The sequence below is a fragment of the Cryptomeria japonica genome, chromosome 6 (genome assembly GCF_030272615.1).
Source record: "Cryptomeria japonica chromosome 6, Sugi_1.0, whole genome shotgun sequence".
Classification (NCBI taxonomy): Eukaryota; Viridiplantae; Streptophyta; class Pinopsida; order Cupressales; family Cupressaceae; genus Cryptomeria; species Cryptomeria japonica.
In genome coordinates this window covers 110,779,913-110,799,419 of record NC_081410.1, presented here as the reverse complement: position 1 = coordinate 110,799,419, position 19,507 = coordinate 110,779,913, and the positions used below count along the sequence as shown (strand labels likewise).

General features: G+C 35.5%; 1 protein-coding gene across 1 annotated transcript in view; it reads right to left on the bottom strand.

Annotated features, from left to right (window-relative positions):
* Positions 1 to 18,071, bottom strand: part of LOC131051237 (uncharacterized) — a 180,087-nt gene extending 162,016 nt beyond the window's left edge. The window contains exons 1-3 of the mRNA XM_057985654.2: positions 17,655 to 18,071; positions 13,398 to 13,592; positions 876 to 960 (exon numbers count right to left, since the gene is read on the bottom strand). Coding sequence (XP_057841637.2) covers positions 876 to 960; positions 13,398 to 13,592; positions 17,655 to 17,865 — 491 coding nt within the window. The 5' untranslated portion in view covers positions 17,866 to 18,071. The remainder of the gene's footprint in view (positions 1 to 875; positions 961 to 13,397; positions 13,593 to 17,654) is intronic.
* Between the last annotated feature and the right edge of the window lie 1,436 nt (positions 18,072 to 19,507).

The window sequence follows — 19,507 nt, the reverse complement described above, 5'->3', positions numbered from 1 at the left end:
AAGCTTATGCAATCTACATGATTTTCAGTAGTAAAACCTCCTTATATAGCATCTAATTTCATAATGAATCATCAATGACCATGCAGTGCAATGTTTTGCCTCACCAGTTGTCTCAAATATGCAAGCCTTTTGACAAGTTATCAGGATTCTTTCCTTCTTCCCAAGATTAAGGATGACCCATGCCAGGATTCATTATAGATTTCCGTATTGGTTAAATTATGTTGGACAATTCATTCCCAATTAAATCTCGCCATTTAATTACCTGCTCCATTTATCTAGGCATAAGTATCAGACCATACTATTATTATAACTCTTCCATATGCAAAGAAACAGTCCTAATGTTTTTTCTTTCAAGTTTCAGGTTTGCAAATGCAATATCAGCATAAAGTCATGTCTACGAGAGATTTAAATTTATTGATTGCACCGAATAAACTGAACTAGAAGCAGAATTAGACAATTACAAAGTTAAGTATCCAATCTACTGTGACCTTAGATAGTGCTCTGCCTTCAAGTTATTGCAAGTCTTTGAATTTCAATGTAGCTTAAGTTTATATCGATATACTTTAGTATTAATCGGTGAACTACATAATCCTAGTAGTATATAATCACTTCTTTATGTAGGATTGCAGAAATTATGATCAAGGAAAAGATATTGTTTTGACTCCCCAAAGGTTAGCATTATTAGGACAAAGTAGTAAGTTTCAGTTATAATTCTAATAATGGCAATAAAAAGCCATGAAAAGACTGCAAGTTGGTGAGTAGTTATTTAGCATACTTTCAACTCTTCTTGTAGTGTAATAAAGGTCTTTCCAATCTGCTAAAACTGATTTCTAGAATCTTAAAAACTGTCTTCTCTAAGAAATAGTAAGCTTTACCTAGCATTACGAGCAGCTTCCTCCAAATGTCCTTGCTTTGGAGGGCCATTGGGCCATTCGCATTTTGAAATGTCACAACGAATGCCTACAAATAACAAAAACCAATATCAACTGGTAGACCGTAGAATATTATCATCGCCTCAGATTTCCCCACAAGAATGCAGACAAAATAGAAGACATATGTAATGCCCCGCCAGGAACCCTAAAGGAAAAACCACACAACTAACCAACTAAGGGTGAAACAATTTTATTTTTTTAAAGTATAAACCACATTAAGTGCTTTAATTACTACATTGCACGTTTATTACACAAGCGGAAGTCTAGCACAAGAATTCCTAAAGGGTTACCAGCGAAGAATTATTCGAAAGGTTGAATAACATTATTAAGGTTAATCCAATTATCCATCAATTACTTATTGAGCACAATAAACCATATTCATACAATAGATTCATCATTGAAAGATTGAAAGTATTACAATATATATTTCTTTTCAAGAACTTTTCAAGAAAGCATTTGCACAATGAATAAAGGTAACTGATATAATAAATATCCATATAAACAAAGATTACATTAATCACCTATTACATGGCTTCCAATAATACATAAAAAATTACATCTTTACCAAATGCCAAGGTAACATAATCCACTGATACAAATGACCACGTAGGTCTCAAATGCAAAAATCTCCAACATGAGATGATACAAGAATCACGAACCACGGAAATATCTGCAAAGCCAATCCTCGCATGAAGGCACGAACATAAACATTTGATGGGAAGTGGCACTACCACCCGACCATGTGATCCCAAAACGAAATCACCCCACCGTGCTAGGAGATAGCAGAAGACCCTCAAGCAAGCACAAGCAAAACATGGTCGACAATACAAGTGTGACTCCACAATACTCCAAGTGAACTCAACATCACAATACACTAGTGACCCTAAAGAGAGAGTGTCATCGCATAGCTTATGATGGTTACCCTAGGTAGGTCTCCATAGGTCCCAGCCCCCAACCTGGGTTATCCTAGTAACCTTTCCCGAACCCGTGGTTCCATCCAAGACTCATGCAGACCCTACCAACCCTTTGTGAAGACAAGGTGGTTGGTTTGCCATTCCAGGCCTTCCCACTACATCTTGAGTCTATACGAGCACTCAACCATGCGCGGGGTACAATATCTTATTTAATGTTAAGAACTACCCACCCCCTAATCAATTATTAGGTTATCACTTATTAACTCACTTTCGAGGGGTTATCCAGCCAACCACTTCGAGCGCGGCCCCCACTCGAAAGCCACTCTCCCATAGGACACTATACAAACACGGTCTCTCTACAAGAACCCTATGGCGATACTGATAGCCATATAACCACTACAAAACACAGGTGACGAAAACACAATCTTACTAACCCTTGGTTAACCATATGGATCATAACACAACATGGTTTAAAACAACAAGGTTATAAGGACAGCACCTGATCAAGAGGGTACAACAACCACTACAACATGACGACTAAACATTTACAAGAATTGCAACGAAATAAGCCCTTTGCTAAGGAATACTAAATTCAATAAGACCATATTTCAAAAAATCTTTGGAAAATAATAGAATCATTATATACTTGCAAAAACACAACCACACTATATAAAAGAAATTCAAAGTTGTCATTAATCTAATAAGTTGTTCTCTATTGTTGCAGAACCAAGGAAACTCATTATGATAGGTGCTTGGTTCCAAACAAAAGGCTCATTTTAACAAAGAAAAAGGGAAGCAAGCTTTTTGGAGAATTGCATTAGAGATTTGCATTTGGGAAACCAAGGAGATTGTAATTAGGAGAACAAGAGTACGCAATATGCTGATCACAAGGGTTGTCACAAGGACGAAAGAAAGAAGTGCAAGGAATTTACCTTTTTGTGGAAAATTTACCCACATTGAGGATATCTGCTATAAGAAGAAGATGAGAGACCTTATGAGGAAATAAAAGAACTCAAGGCAAGCCAAGGAAAGCACAATGATCAAGGCAAGAATATTGTTCTTGTTGTGCATGCTTTTCATGTGTTTCATATTTACAGCTCCAAATACATATACATATAGATATACATATGTATATGTATATAAATACATAGATATATACACATACATATGTGCATATACATAGTATACATATGCACATACACACACACACACGTTGGATATGTTTGAGTGTGTAAATATGCATATGTATAGCTGTATGTATATGTATTGTATATACAGGCATATGCAGATTGTGATCATCCTCCAAATGCTTCCAAAAAGAGCTTAAACAAAGTCCATGTGCTCTTAATGTTTTGTAGCTTCGGTCAGATTATTCTAACTAATGAAATCAAATGCTTAATTGGCCTATCGGCCTTAAGCATTTGATATCTATCCTTCACAAGTATTGATCAAATTATGTGCTTTATGTGTTTAATAAGATTCTTGCTTTAATTATTAATCTATGAAATATGATTGTAAATTAATCAATATGTATATCGATATTGAGTATCGATCAGATTATATATTCTAAGCGAATCATATTATTAAAGTGTCTCGGTATCATATGCAAATTGGAATCGATTAACCTTTGTTATGTATCGGCGTGACTATCACAGCCGATAAGACATATCTATGTAGAGACATGTCTCTACGTGGACATGTTCCAAGTAGAGGCATGCCTCTACGTAGGCATGTCACCCTCTATATGTAGAGGTGGTCAATCGGTACTTGTGAACATACAGAAATATTAAGTGTTGACACAAACCAGACTGCCACCTTCATCACAGTAGCCCGTATGCTGGTAAAATCGATAAGTAATATATCGATTGTTTCTTTGCTTAAAACAGCATTTGTAGAGAGATCGATATTATTATAAATCGATCATTGGAACAGCAGTTCAAATTATAATAAATCAATATTCTTAGTGATTGATAATACTGTAATAAGACTTGGAGATTACATTCTTAAATTTAAAATATCCTTATCTTCAAATCTGATAAAACTTCAACATGGTATCAGATCCAGTCTAAGGAAGATCCGATCAGATTTGAGTCTAAAGGCTGTCGAATTTATCATTTGAATCTTTTCCTTTAGAAAAACATATTTCTTCTCCAAATGGCCAACGGTGTTAGGTTCGAGGATCGTCTTGAAGGTGCCTCTAACTTTGTCTCATGGAAATTCAGAATTATGATCACATTAAGAGAGCAAGAGTTAGAAGCTTTTGCTAAAAAGGAGATAACTATACCAAATGAAGAAGATGAGAAGAGACAATGGATAAAGAACAAAAATGTGATGTCCCCTCAAATTAATACTAATTATTAATCATGAAATAAATTTAACTTTTCTTATTTTATATTATTTCTCATATTGACTAATATATTATAATAATAGTTAAGTGTTTTTCCAATAAAGCTTAATTAAAAGCTAAATATTAATTGTTTTGTTTAACTATTATTTGATATTGCGGGAAGCTGGTTTCCTATGGGAATCCTACCACCTTTATTCTTTAAATAAGGTCTGGTACATAAGGAGAAGGATGGATTTTATATACAAGAAATGTATGAAGTGAAGATTGGATAATTTGTGAGATATCAATTCCTTTCGCCAGATTTAACTGGCCTATTGGAAGCAAGGATCATGGGGTGGTTCATAGAGAAGGCACGCCACTCTCATCCATTGCAGAGACTACTTGAGATTCAGCGGAGAGTGCATAACTTATTCTTCCTATCGCATCCGTAGAACCCGACATTGGGTGGTGTGGTTCAATACGAACATCTTATTCATTTGCATGAGGAAGAGACTCGACGTCTGATTCCGTTTTGCATTCACGAAGGCTCAATAAAGTGACAGAAGTGTCGTAGTTGGTGGTGTAACAGAGGTAACCCTGCCGGAAGTGAAACGGAGTTAGCTACCAGGAGGATCATCATTCTGAAACCCGCAATCATGAAGGAACAACAGCGACGCACTGCAACACGTGACGAATGGTAATGATATACTGCAGTCACTATTAAAACAATATCGTGGAGTAGCAGAAGTAATATAGGCGTTCAACACACAGGAGGTCAAGCGATCAGGGGCAGAAGTATAAAACCACGAAGTATGCCTATCATGCTTACGGTGAAATCCTGAAGACATCTACAGTTATGCGATGGCCACCAAGTGCATTATTACATATTCTTCCAGAATGATGAATGTTTGTTTATATACTAGCCAATGGAATGAAAATTAAGATTGTGTTTATAAAAAAATATCACTGTTTGTACATATCCATTAATCTGCCAATCACTCACTGGCCATGTTAAAAAAAAAGATATTACTGATATACTGGACATAAATCCAATAGGTAAATAAGGGAATTTTACAAACAATAAGGCCATGAAGCTATTAGTGGATGCAGTTAAGGATCACATAGTACCTATAATATGCAAGTTGGATACAGCATTCAAAATGTTCTCAACATTAGAAAGCATGTAAGAAATAAACAATACAAGCAGGGCTCTTGTTGTGACCTAATCACACATCACCCCATCCCAGATAGGGACCCCCCTAGCTTTTAGGCCCTTTTGGTCATTCAGTCTTGGCTTTTTGTGTGTGTTGGTAGCAATCTCTTCAATCTCTCCATGTTGCAGATGTTCGGGGGTCAGTTAGAGCTAATCTGCTTCTCTGTCAAGCGAATTCTATGAAGTCTAGGGCCTGTTTGTCCTTTTTCTAGGGTTTTGCCTTTTGTCCTAGATTTTAGGGGTTCCTGTTAGGGTTTTGGGAAAACTGAGCATACGACTGGAACCAGGGCCCTTCAAGGGACCTCCCAGTAAAATTTGAGCCCAAACGGAGCAACTTTCTATTTTTAGAAAGTCCCTATTTTTTAGGGATTTTACCGAGTCTCGAAATGTCGCCATTTTGCCAAAAATCAAACTTACTATTTTTAGTAATTTCTATTTTTAGTAAGTTTCTATTTATAGTAAGTCATTCCTACACCCTGTCTAAGGATCTAACACTGACACCTGGAAAGTTTCTATTTTTGGAAAGTCAGTACTGGCAGGATCAATCAAACAAGGCGACAAGGATCAGGCATTCGTAGACATTTCTAATTCCGGAAAGTCAGACAGCAGAAAAAGAAAGCCAGAAATGGGTCAAGTGGTGGAAATCTATGCCTAAAATGGAAAGCTCAAAAAAACACTTCAAAATCACAGGAGGTCAAAATATTCTAAGTCTGGGAGATTAAATGGTGGAAAATCCATGAATCCATGGACATGGTGAAAATGCACCCAAGCTTGGACTGGGGCGCCAAAATGAAGATCCCAAGGAGAGGTGGAAAATCCATGAATCCATGGACATGGTGAAAATGCGCCCAAGTCTGGGCTGGGGCACCAAAATGAAGATCCCAAGGAAAGGTGGAAAATCCATGAATCCATGGACATGGTGAAAATGCGCCCAAGTCTAGACTGGGGCGCCAAAATGAGGATGCCAAGGAGAGACTATCGTCAAAGATTGTTGCTAAGAGTTTTTGAAGCAAACACTTAATACATTGTTCAATCGTTGGTGTGTTCTTGTGTCATTTTGGAGCTCGCATGGTCTCATTCTCTTCATAGATTAGATTTGCTTTCATGCTATTAAATGAACTGGATTTGATAGGATCACTTGTTGCAGAATTCGTGCTCATACTTTTGGTGTGCAGCTGATTGTTGCATACTGTGCAAAGTTAGCCTGAGCCTCCGTTATAAGTGTATGTTTAACTTCGATTATCAAAAGAGATTGTTCGATTTGATGGTTTCTCTTGATGATTTGAAAATCTTTAACACACCCTCTGAAGATTGCACCGCCTTCGTGTAGTTGTGCGTTGCTGGCAAAGCTAAGCGTGGTTGGATTTTGCACAAGTTATCCTGTCTCCTTGTTCATAGGATTAGATTACTTTTAGTCTAGTTTTCCTCTACCCTATTCCTATTTACTTTCCGCATAATTCAAAATCCAAAAGATCCAAAAATAAAGCTTTTATTGCAAATCATCCGTATAAAAAATCCTTGAGCTTGCATAAGTTTCTTCAACATACGTAAGGCCCCTTGGGTTATCAGCAAACCCATCAAACAACTGAGTCACGTCCACGCACTAAAGGAACCTTGGAAATTAGCCATTTGAACTTTAAGTAATCCTAGCATACGGACTAATCTTGATCAAGAGAGGATAAGGTGACCGTTGGTGACTTTATTCTGTGTTAGACGCAGTCATAAAAAACACGTCAACAGCTCTATCACTAAAACAAAAACTTCATCATGTGAAGATGAACAAAGGAGAAACCATTACATCATACTTCATGAGGATCACAGATTTAAGGGACCAACTCTCCACCATTGGTCACTTCATTGAAAGTAAGGAGCTAACTATGTTGGCATTGAATGGATTACCATCTTCATGAGAAGGATTCATACAAGGAATTAGTGCTTGCTCAAAACTCCCGAAATTTGATCGATTAAGACAGACTGCATTCAAGAGGAATCCAGACTAATCACAAGGGGGGATGGTCAAAACTCTACAAATGAAGACATTCATGTGCTAAACTCTCATTCTCACAAAAAGGGAAAGAAAAGGAACTTCAAAAGGAGGAAGGACAAAGATATAAGAGGAAAATACTCATCCAAGAAAAAAAGGGATATGACCAAGGTGCAATGTTTCAGATGTGACTAGTATGGGCATTACGCCATAAAGTGTCCAGACAGGCCAAGACCTCAAGCCACTGTTGCAGAAGTTGGTAAGATAGGGTTAGAGAATGATTCGAAGAAATTTGTGTTCTACTCAGCACTATCAAGTCAACTATCAACCAGTCCTAATACTTGGGTGATTGATAGTGGAGCATCACGTAACATTACAGGATTCAAAGAACATCTTGATAGTCTAATAGAAAACTCTGATGAGGAGGTAACTATTGGGGATGATTCAAACTATCCCATAAAAGGAATTGGGACCTATACTATAAACCTGAATTCAGACATTTCTCTTCAACTCACAGGTGTGTTATATGCTCCTGGGATAAAGAGGAATTTAGTCTCCATTTCAGCTCTTGAAGACGAAGGATATAGAATCACCTTTATGGAAGGAAAGGCCTTGGCATGGCCAAAGAACTCAACCATCAAGAAGGCTTACACTATTGGACTAAGACATGTGTGCCTCTACAAACTTTGCATTTCTTCCTCTCAAGCCCTAATCCATGAGTCAACAAGTACATGTGAAATTTGGCACAAAAGGTTAGGACATCTCCATTTTCAAGCTCTCCCTTCAATTGAAAAAATGGTAATAGGTCTACCTAAGCTCAAGCAAAATCATGAAGGAACATGCAAAGGATGTGCCTTACGGAAAAACACGAAAGGGACTTTTCACTCCAGTGGGAGCAAATCTACAAAAGTACTAGAAATAATTCATTCTGATTTATGTGGACCCATGTCTATAACCTCTTTAGGAGGATTTTTGTATTATGTTATCTTTGTAGATGATTTCTCTAGGAAGACATGGATATATTTTTTAAAATGTAAAGAGTCAGAAGAAATCCTTATGAGAATTAAGGAATTCAAGGCTCTAGTAGAAAATATATCGAGTAAGAGAATTAAAATACTAAGAACAGATAATGGGGGGGAATATACTTCAGATAACTTTAAAAACTTTTGTATAAATGTTGGGATTAAGAGGCAGTATACAGTTCCTTATAATCCTCAACAAAATAAGGTGGCAGAGAGGAAGAATAGAACTATTGTTGAAGCTGCTAGAGCTATGATGTATGATCAGAAACCTCTTTTTGGGCTAAAGCCTCTAGTATTGTTGTATATATACAAAATAGATGTCCTCACTCCCTCCTAGATGACAAAACCCCTGAAGAAACTTTCACTAGAGTTAAACTGACATAAGCCACCTAAGAATCTTTGGATGTCCAGTCTATATTCATATACCTAAAGAGAAAAGATCCAAATTAGAACCCTCAGGCAAAAAGGGCATATTTGTAGGATATAGTGAAACATCTAAAGCCTACAGAATCTACATACCTGGACAAAGATTAATTGAATTAAGTAGAGATGTCATATTTGAGGAAGACATTGCTTTCAGAAAATCTAAAAGTACTCAAGAGTTAGATGATCAAGAATCTCCTCTAAATATGGAAGAGGATCTTGCTCCTAAGATTCAGAGGGAGACTCATGAATTAATAGAAAATAAAGGACAAAATGAATTCATGGATCCTGCAAATGAACCTAGAGACACTAATGTGAATTGAAAGAGGCCACTTTGGGCAAGGAAAATGATTCAAGAGGCTAAAGACTATGCAGCACCTCAAGGGACCTTCAAGGAAAGCAAAAGACCTCACAGGTTCTCCAACTATCTTGCCTTGATGAGTGAGATCATCAAATCAGAACCTTCCAATGTCAAGGAGGCCATTAAAAATCAAGTGTGGAAGGATGCTATGATAGAAGAGTATTAGTCCATCATTAAGAATGATATTTGGGACATTGTGCCCCGACCTAAAGATAAATCAGTATTGTCTTCAAAATGGCTTTTCAAAATCAAACATGCGGCAGATGGCAGCATTGAGAAATACAAAGCACAATTTGTAGCCAGAGGTTTCTCTCAGAAGGAAGAGATTGACTATGAAGAGACTTTTGACCCAGTTGGCAAATATACTTCTATTAGAGTTGTCATTGCCTTTGCTACATCTAAAGGATGGAAGATTCACCAGATGGATGTGAAGACCGCCTTCCTGAATGGGGTAATAGAAGAGGAAGTATACTTAGAGCAACCCGAAGGGTTTGTCATGCATGGAAATGGTTCTCATGTATGCAAGTTGAAGAAAGCCTTATATGGGCTCAAATAGGCTCCTCGAGCCTGGTATGAAAGGATAGATAAATATCTTTTGGGCTTAAACTTCTCCAAGAATGATGTAGATCCGAATTTGTACTTCAAGGTAATTACTGGTGAAATGTTGATTCTCATTTTATATGTTGATGATTTACTAATTAAAGGAGAAGATCGCCTAATTACCAAATGTAAACAAGATCTTGCATCAGAGTTTGACATGAAGGACTTGGGTCCTTTACATTATTTCCTCAGTTTAGAAGTTTGGCAACAGGCAGATAGCATCATCATAAATCAAGGAAAGTACACTATTGATATTCTGAAAAGATTTGGAATGATGGAGTGTAAGCCTATGTCTACCCCTATGGAAACAAACTTGCACAAGTTAAAGGAAGCAGCACGGGAATCAGAATTTGCAGATCCCACCTTATACAGGCAGATAATTGGGTCCCTGATGTATTTGGTTAACACCAAGCCAGACATTTGTTATCCAGTTAATGCACTTAGTCAATTCATGTGTGAACCAAAACAGATACATATGGTTGCAGCTAAGCATATTCTGAGATACCTGCATGGTACTATTGGGTATGGTCTTAAATACACTAATGTTGACCTAGATCTTCATGGATACATTGATTCAGATTGGGTTGGAAGTGTGATAGATAGAAAGAGCACATCAGGGTGTTGCTTTAGCTTAGGATCAGCTATGATTTCCTGGATTAGTAGGAAACAATCCTCAATGGCACAGAGTTCTACGGAAGCCAAGTACATTGCAGCTTCCATGGGAGCAAGGGAAGCAGTATGGTTAAGGAAACTCCTTGTGGCATTGTTTGGTCAACCTTTGGATTCTACTATCATCCATTGTGACAACCAGAGTTGCATAAAACTTTCAGTAAATCCAGTGTTCCATGACCAATCAAAGCATATTGAGATTCCTCATCACTATGTTAGAGCTATGGTTGAAAGGAATGTGATTCAGCTGAAGTATGTCAGTACAGGCGAACAGACTGCAGACATTCTTACCAAATCTCTATCCAAGTCAAAAGTTGAGCATTTTCGGGATAAACTTGGTATGGTTGAAAATGTAAGTTAATTTGAGATTAAATCTAAATTATTTAAATCTGCTGTACTAATATCACTAAAGATGTTTAATGTGTAAACTCTTTTGTCATGTGTGAGACTCCATGACTGCATGGGCCCTGTGAACATTTTTGAAAGGTGACGACTTTTCAACAATGAACACTTGTATCTAGTTGATATTGTAAAGTGACGACTTTGCAATATTTGACATCACTATCATGTTGGATATCATTGGACTTAAAATCTATGGACACATCATGATAGTTAGCATCTCAGTAGACATTATGGTGGATATCATGAGACTTGATATCAATGGATAACCATAATAGTTGAGATAATCGTGGTGGATATTATGTGACGTAATATTCATGGATATGCCATGATTTAATATTCCTATGGTAGGTATCATGTGACGTGATGCCAATGCACATATCATAGTTTCTGGATATATATATATATATATGAGAGCCATGGCAAATATCATGTGACTTGATATTTATGGGCAAGCCATATCTCTTAAATATCACAGTAAGGTGATATCATTTATAAATGAATCCATTGTATTCTGGGATAGAATTAATCCTCCCTAGCTAAGAGGGAGTGTTAATGTTTTGTAGCTTCAGTCAGATTATTCTAACTGATGAAATCAAATGCTTAATTGGCCTATCGGCCTTAAGCATTTGATATCTATCCCTCACAAGTATTAATCAAATTATGTGCTTTATGTGTTTAATAAGATTCTTGCTTTAATTATTAATCTATGAAATATGATTGTAAATTAATCATATGTATATCAATATTGAGTATCGATCAGATTATATATTCTAAGTGAATCATATTATTAAAGTGTCTCAGTATCAAATGCAAATTGGAATTGATAACAATCGATTAACCTTTGTTATGTATCGGCGTGACTATCACAGCCGATAAGACATATCTACGTAGAGACATGTCTCTACATGGACATGTTCCACGTAGAGGCATGCCTCTACGTAGGCATGTCTCCCTCTATATGTAGAGGTGATCAATCCGTACTTGTGAACATACAGAAATATTAAGTGCTGACACAAGCCCGACTGCCACCTTCATCACAGCAGCCCATATGCTGGTAAAATCGATAAGTAATATATCGATTGTTTCTTTGTTTAAAACAGCATTTGTAGAGAGATCGATATTATTATAAATTGATCATTGGAACAGCAGTTCAAATTATAATAAATCAATATTCTTAGTGATTGATAATACTGTAATAAGACTTGGAGATTGCATTCTTAAATTTAAAATATCCTATATTCAAATCTGATAAAACTTCAACATGTGCAACATTTATGTCCTAAAAAGCATTGAAGACTCAAATAAACTAACTAGAAGTAAGTGGCAGTCATAAGCTGCTAAATTTTAGCAGATGTAGAAAAACAATGCTCGATTCTGCCTGCCAAATGTGGGCTAACTGGGATGCTAAGTTGACTAGGCTCCTTTCCAACTAATCTTTCCAAATATTTTCCTTTCCTACATTTCACTTGGCATGTTTCGAACTCTCTAACATCTTAAGATTTAATTCCTACCATTTGAAATGTAGATGACAATGTAAGTTGTAGCAACAAAATGCTACATTGATATCTCTTGTCACTCAAAAGGTACCATGAGTGCAAAATCAACAAAAGAGTGAAGGCAATTCTTCTCAAAATATTTTGCTGTGTAAAATATGTTGCAAAAACTCAATAATTGTTTGTAACTCAAGGATATTATACTAGGCCTATTAATATTGCATTTTCAAATAAAACTTAAGTTGTAGGAGATAACAACATTTATTGGGTGCAAAATTTCAGACCCAAAAAACTCAATTATATTGTCAAGAAATTAAATGTAGAAATTGATTCAAGCAATTCTCATAGAGGTGTCCAAAGGGTTGTGTGTCATAAAAATGCTGGACACTCAAAAGAGTGTGGCCTAATTTCAAATCCCCCTACAACAATAAGGTGGCCCACAGCTCTAGCAAATAAGTGGCAAGGTTAAGGTGTAATAATTGTGAGATGCATTAAAGCATGACCAGTGTTACAAATGTTAAGAAAAGCATGCCTTTCACTGCATTAAAGGCGACCCATAATGTCCTCCTTGATTTACTAGGCAAAGAGTTGGCAATTTCCGTAAATATAATTTCTCATCAACTCTCCCTATTCGTATCCAGATCTATAATTATCTTCAATTCATATGCAGGATAATGGTAGTGAAAAATCACCATATTAAAGCAGGGTTTGCTTCTTTTTTCATTTTGTATTTGATTAGCACACAACCTTCTAATCAAAAAAAGCAAAAGTATAAACATGGATTTTACTAAATAACTTCTCCCACATAAAATTCCAACTATTTTTAAAAGAAATGCTACTATACTTTTGGATATTGATGAATCTCGTCCCAACACTAATACCTAAGGATAGAAGAAATATTTCATTTGGGAACAAATGTGATTAAACAAATACAGCTGCCAAGAAAAATTAAGGCCATGGTTATTTGGTGCAATATCAATGTAGATGATTGAAATGTATCAAGAGTGCTCTTATTCACGAATGCCGTCAATTTTTACACATTAAGCTTGAAATTTTACCGATCTTTGAAACCCAGTTTTGAACACAAGTAGCTTCTTTACTACTCTCAGAACGAAGGCCGTGGTCAACTATAAAGCCCTCAAGTCCAATCACATAAGCACCAGTCATCGCATTTTCACCGAGTTCAGTACACTTCCATTGAGAAGCAAGTATACACAATGCCATGCTGTCTGCACCACCTGATACTCCAATCGCTGTGTCACAAAATTGGATTAGCACTTATTTGTATGTACGTATAACTTGAAGAACACCATTGTATAGAAACAAATGGCATCAAAGGAAAAATCTACAATTCCAAAAAAAATCAAAACATTTATGAATTCACACCTGGTACTCAGAAAAAATCACATTTCCATACTTAAAATCAATGTAAGATCAACTGCACAAAATATAATATGCAATTTCTATACATAACAATTATAATATTGCTATTAATTGGAACTCCAGCTCTTTCATATTATTTGTGATTATATGCATCGAACTAGATTTTTCTTGTTCTAAAAGTTGGCCACAATTATCAACAAAGAAAAAAGTTATTTGTTAAAACAGCATAATGGCTCTCCCATTGTAAAGGATACCTGCTGCAAAAGAAGGACATGCAAAAAAGTACAAGTTTTGTTGACAATGGCAAGTAGAATATTAATAAAATTCCACATGAAGACATATACCAGGTATGCCAGAGAAAAACAACATTTGGTTTCTTTAGCATGTCACTAAATCTGAGGTTACACTTTCTTGAAGCGTACAGCTTCTCAATTATACCACATGACAGGATCAGTTTTCTATTCAATTCTGATACATTTGTTGAGAACCAAAGAGAAGGAGTTCTCACTTCACTCTATCTATTCCAGCAAAGATGAAATCAATATATTATTTTACTGATTTCATCATTTTCTCAGATGACTGATGACTTATAGTCTACATATATTTGCCTGAATATAAGATTACATAAGCTGCAACCAAAACATCAATAAAAACATTCCACACGAGGCTCAACCAACTACAAGCTGATAAGTTATCACAATGTTTTTCTGCTCCACGAGTACTCACAAGGTTTACCCACTGAGTTTTTGGCAAGTACTCACCGAGACTCACCCAAAACTTGCCGCACCAGCAACATGTAAAAATCAAGGAAAAAACATGGGTTAAACACTCCAAAGACTCTGTTTTATGGCTGCCAGAAACTAATTTCCATTTAGATTAGTTTCTAATATTTACTCTACTTGATTTGAAAGCCTCAACATGTTAGCCAGTAATTTGAATAGTTGTCTGCTTCTTGGCTTATGCAATGTAAAGCTCTCTGGCTTCAGTAAGAATCATTTGATTATTACAAGATTTCACAGACCAGAACTTCATTAACAAAAATCTCCTCATCTATGTTGTATTAATTTGACAGTATATATCATTTGTGATATTCATGCAGATAACTTTGTACGCCCATCTTCCTAGAACCTCCAATCATGAGCAGCATAAATTTTGTGATCAGATTTAACTATTCACCATACTAATTTTTAATTGAACCATAACTCAAATTAATGGTGATGTTATTTTATGCAAAATTCACCAAGTTCTAATGCCATTATTTACTTTGCTCTGAACCTCTAAATTACAATTATCAGGCGTGTGTCAATATTTGATTGAAAAAACCGGTAACTATCTTTTGTTTCTTATGCCATACAAGCTCTCAATAACCTTGACCCATTCATTGATACCGTAATAGTCTTAGATCCACAACTCACCTTCTTACCTTGACTGATACATTTTTCAATATTTCCACCTTTGATAAGGCTCTTGATATTTCATAGATCCGCACTTGTAGCTATCTTTTGTTTCTTATGCCATATGACCTCTCAATAACCTTGACTAATTTATTGGTACTATAATAGTCTTAGATCAACAAGCCATTCTCTTAATTTGACACATACATTTTTCATATTTCCATCCTCATAAAAAAAATTGACACATACATTTTTCATATTTCCATCCTCATAAAAATCTTGATATTTCATACATCTCTACTCATCAGTAGAAGTACACTCTTAATTTGATTCTTAGAATATAACATAGTGAAGGTCAAGCCAACTCCTAATATAAGGGACTTTTTAACAATCAAAAATAATTCTGCAACAATGCCTCTTCCCGGTCTGTTAAAATGTCAAAACTTGTTCACATTTGTCTTGAGATCCCCCTCTCAGATCTGTTACAAACTGTCCCACTGAGTACATGTATCAGACAAGTCAATGACCACAAGTCCAACAAACAGGTGCCACTTGATATTCATCCCCACACCACACCAGTAATTTGGGATTCCAATCAGATTTGTCTCAATCATTTAGTCTTATTCAAAAATATATCAGATCCAAATCAAAAGTGACATTTCGTTGCTTCAAATTCAAACATAAGCCCATTGCTCCATTTTCATTGGATTTATTATTGGTTCTGATTCTACTACCAGCCCTTACAGGAATATTAACTAAACTTGGCCACGACACGTCAAGAGGACCGTTGGCTATAAGCCTGAAACATTCCCTGGTGGGAATGTTGGCAGACGCTCTTAACCATATTGACTTTAGATCCTAATTATCATGCCACCTTGCCTTACTGGACATTGGCTCGTAGAAATTGCTACTATCCCTTATGAAACTGTTGGCTCTTAATCTAAATATGCCACTATCACTCAGGATCTGCCAGTCAAAATCATAAAACACAAATAATAATCTTGCGTACTAATCAACTCTGTACACAGAACAATCAACATTTAACAATGAAATCCAATCATATGAAAATCAACATGGTTAGCATAGTTTGTGAAATCGAACACAATTATCATTTGTAAGTTAAATCAATTTTGGAGAGTCATCAACAACCAACTCATCCTTGGTAAACGCAGCTATAAAACAAGTCAGTGCAAGCAGAATGTCAATGCTGAAACAGAAAGCCAATACAGCAGCCGAATTCACTTTAAAGATGAGATTAACACAGTCAATGGTAGAGGAAAATCGGAATAGATCAGAATCCAGTGACAATTAGGGCTGGTATCAACAAAATGTTTTCTGTCTCATTTACTGTCCTCAATCTTGGGAAGTGCACTGAATATCAGATTGGCAGTGCAAATAGTTGTCAATTGGGATTAAAAGTTGACCTGCAAATGCATGCTTTATGAGCTCACATATAGATTGGTGTCACCTAGGTTAGACCATCAGCGATTAATCTTAAATATTTTAAAAAAAGGACTTAACCCAGCCAGGATAGAGAATGACGTGCTTGGATCTTTACTGGAATTTGATTATTTTTTAATTGCTGATAACATCAAGGTTAACAAATGCAAGATCACAAATAAATGCGATAGCATTAATGATAACTGTGAATTAATAAAGCTTAGCATTTTGAATAATATGGTTTCTCTGGCGTCTGTCTTGAGACCATTCTTCATTAGTCTGAAAATGTTGTAAATGGCATCAAAGTTGACAAATGCCAAAACAAGTGTAGATGTGATGTCATAAATCATAATTATGAGAATTAATGGCCGTCAGCTTCCTTCTCTCTGTTTTGGATTCAGATGTCTTCCCTGGTTTCTGTCCTGACTCCCAAGACTACCATCCATTAGTTTGACAATGCAGATAATGGCTACATTATAAATTTAAGGAAAATTCCACAAAATCACACCATTCCTGAACTTTTTGAATCAATGACAATGAAATACCGCGTGCATTCCACATCCTGCGATATGTTGCTTGAAAACATTGTATCCGCTGTCAAAGTCTTGATTATCTTCTATCAAGAAACCAGCTAAGACTCAAATATAGAACCTCATATTTCATGTTGGAGTGCTCCAGCAACTAGCCCCTTTATAGTCAGGAATAAGGATTGTTCTACCAATAAAATCCTAGTTTCAGTTCGCACATTTTATAAACAACATAACAACAACTACTAAAGGATTCCGTTGTGTACAATATACCTCCTCAAGTCCCCACCAATGTTTGGAATCTAAAATTTAGTAATGTCGGAAATAATCATAAACACCTAATCCCCACCCCAAGAAAATAGGGCAATGAATTGCTAGCCTTCTCCTTCAAATTTTCCAGCTACAGACACAGTATTCAATTACCCAATAAATTCACAATGTAGGAAACGCAATGACTAAAAAAATTTAAATTGGTTAAGTAAATAACTGGTTAAATTTTTCATTTGAAATGACACACTCTGCAATTAGCTCAAATACTTAGGGTTTAAAGTTTGAAAGAAAGTGAAACTACCGATTCTGTGATGAGGTTTAATGCCAGCCATTTTCATTCTTTTCGCAAAAGCTTCATAATATTTTTGAAGCGATACAGAAGCGACCATGTCTGCGCTACAAGAAATTCCTTGCTTGACCTTATAGCAGCAATATTTCATATTGTTTTGGCGAGAAATATTTGTTAGAATGATTTTTCCGGTTCTAGCTTGGCATATATTTAATGAATACATTGTAAACTGGAAGTGGGATCAGTTCATACAAGCCAAACTTAAAAGGCGAGGAGAATGGCAGAGCGAATACTGGTATCAGGAAATTGTTTTACCTACGCCTTGGAAGGGAGAAAGGAAAATGGTTTTAGTGTTTAAAAGAGGATTACATTACGGTGCTTGGCCACTCAGAAAGCTCATTCTTAAGTTTTTATCTCCCTGCGCCTGGTTTTGCATTTAAAGATGTTTGGAATTTTAAAATAAAATATAATGATATTAGCTTTTGTTTAAATATAGAATTGAATTTTGTCAAGTTTTTTAATTTTATTTGTTTTCTTTTTTAAGTTTGTCTAAGTGTTTTATTTTATTTTTTTGTCATAGGTATAATTTATGATTCATAAATCATTGTATGTTACAACATATTCATTAAGAAAATCATACAAGTTGATCTAACTATTTTGTGCACAATCTTGTAAGAGAAAAACATGCATATAAGTTTATAAAATAATCATATGTAAAGATCATAAATATACCACAAAATAACACAAAATATACCTTAGAAAACTCTCAAGAGAAAAAACCCTGAACTCTAAAAGAATCCACACTCAATGTATTTTCAGCAATGAAAACATTACAATACACTTACAAAATCTCTATGAATACTCATAAAGCATCAAACTCATCTAATACATCCTTCATGTGTCCAAGCATGTATCCACGCATCCCATGCAATGCTTCACATATGCACTCTTTAGAAGAAGACTCAATACAATGACAATCAAGCCAAAACCCTAACTAGCCAACCTCAATCACTAAACATATGTTTTCTTTAATAGACTCAAGCTCACGCATAAATAATCAAATGTGAAGGTAAAACCATGTGCCTCAAAACCATGAGTTCACAAAAGCATTGACCACACATTTACTCTTTGGTACCAAGTTTTCCAACATTAAATATTTTTCCTATGTGCAGCCCACACATAAAATACTTAATCCAATGTTATATGCAACTTTACAAGTGGCCCCAAATAAATATTTGATATGGATAAAGACATCTCCTAATTATGCACCACAAATATATATTTATTTTGCATAATTAAATTAATTCATGTTATGCAAGGTGTACAACACTTATTCCTAATAGTCCCCAACTTGTTGTATACATTGCATAAAATGCATCATCATTACCATACATAAAACCACATTAATCTCCAACATACTCTCATGCTCCATCAACATACTTGCAATAACATCCAAGATGTCCATCATATCAAGAAAGAAATCCTCGCATCCTTCAACATTTCATCTATGGAAGGAAAGGAATAAGTCAAGGTGAATATGCACCAATCTAAAGAATACAAACTTCAAATCCAAGTGATAACAAAGGCTCCTAGTTGTTGTCAAATGAAGAAAAACGCATGTGATTGGAAATAGTAACTGTAGACACATAAATCTATCCACTTAATTAAATGAATATTTACTATTTATTTGATTATTTAACCACCAATAATCAGTTAATTAAATTAATATTTAATTAATTTCATCATCAACCTCTTCTCCTATTAACTAAATAAATTATTCAATTTATTTAAATTAATTCATTAAGCCACACTCTAAATCAATTAAATGAATAAAGCACATTTATTTAATTTTATTGGAGTTGAGA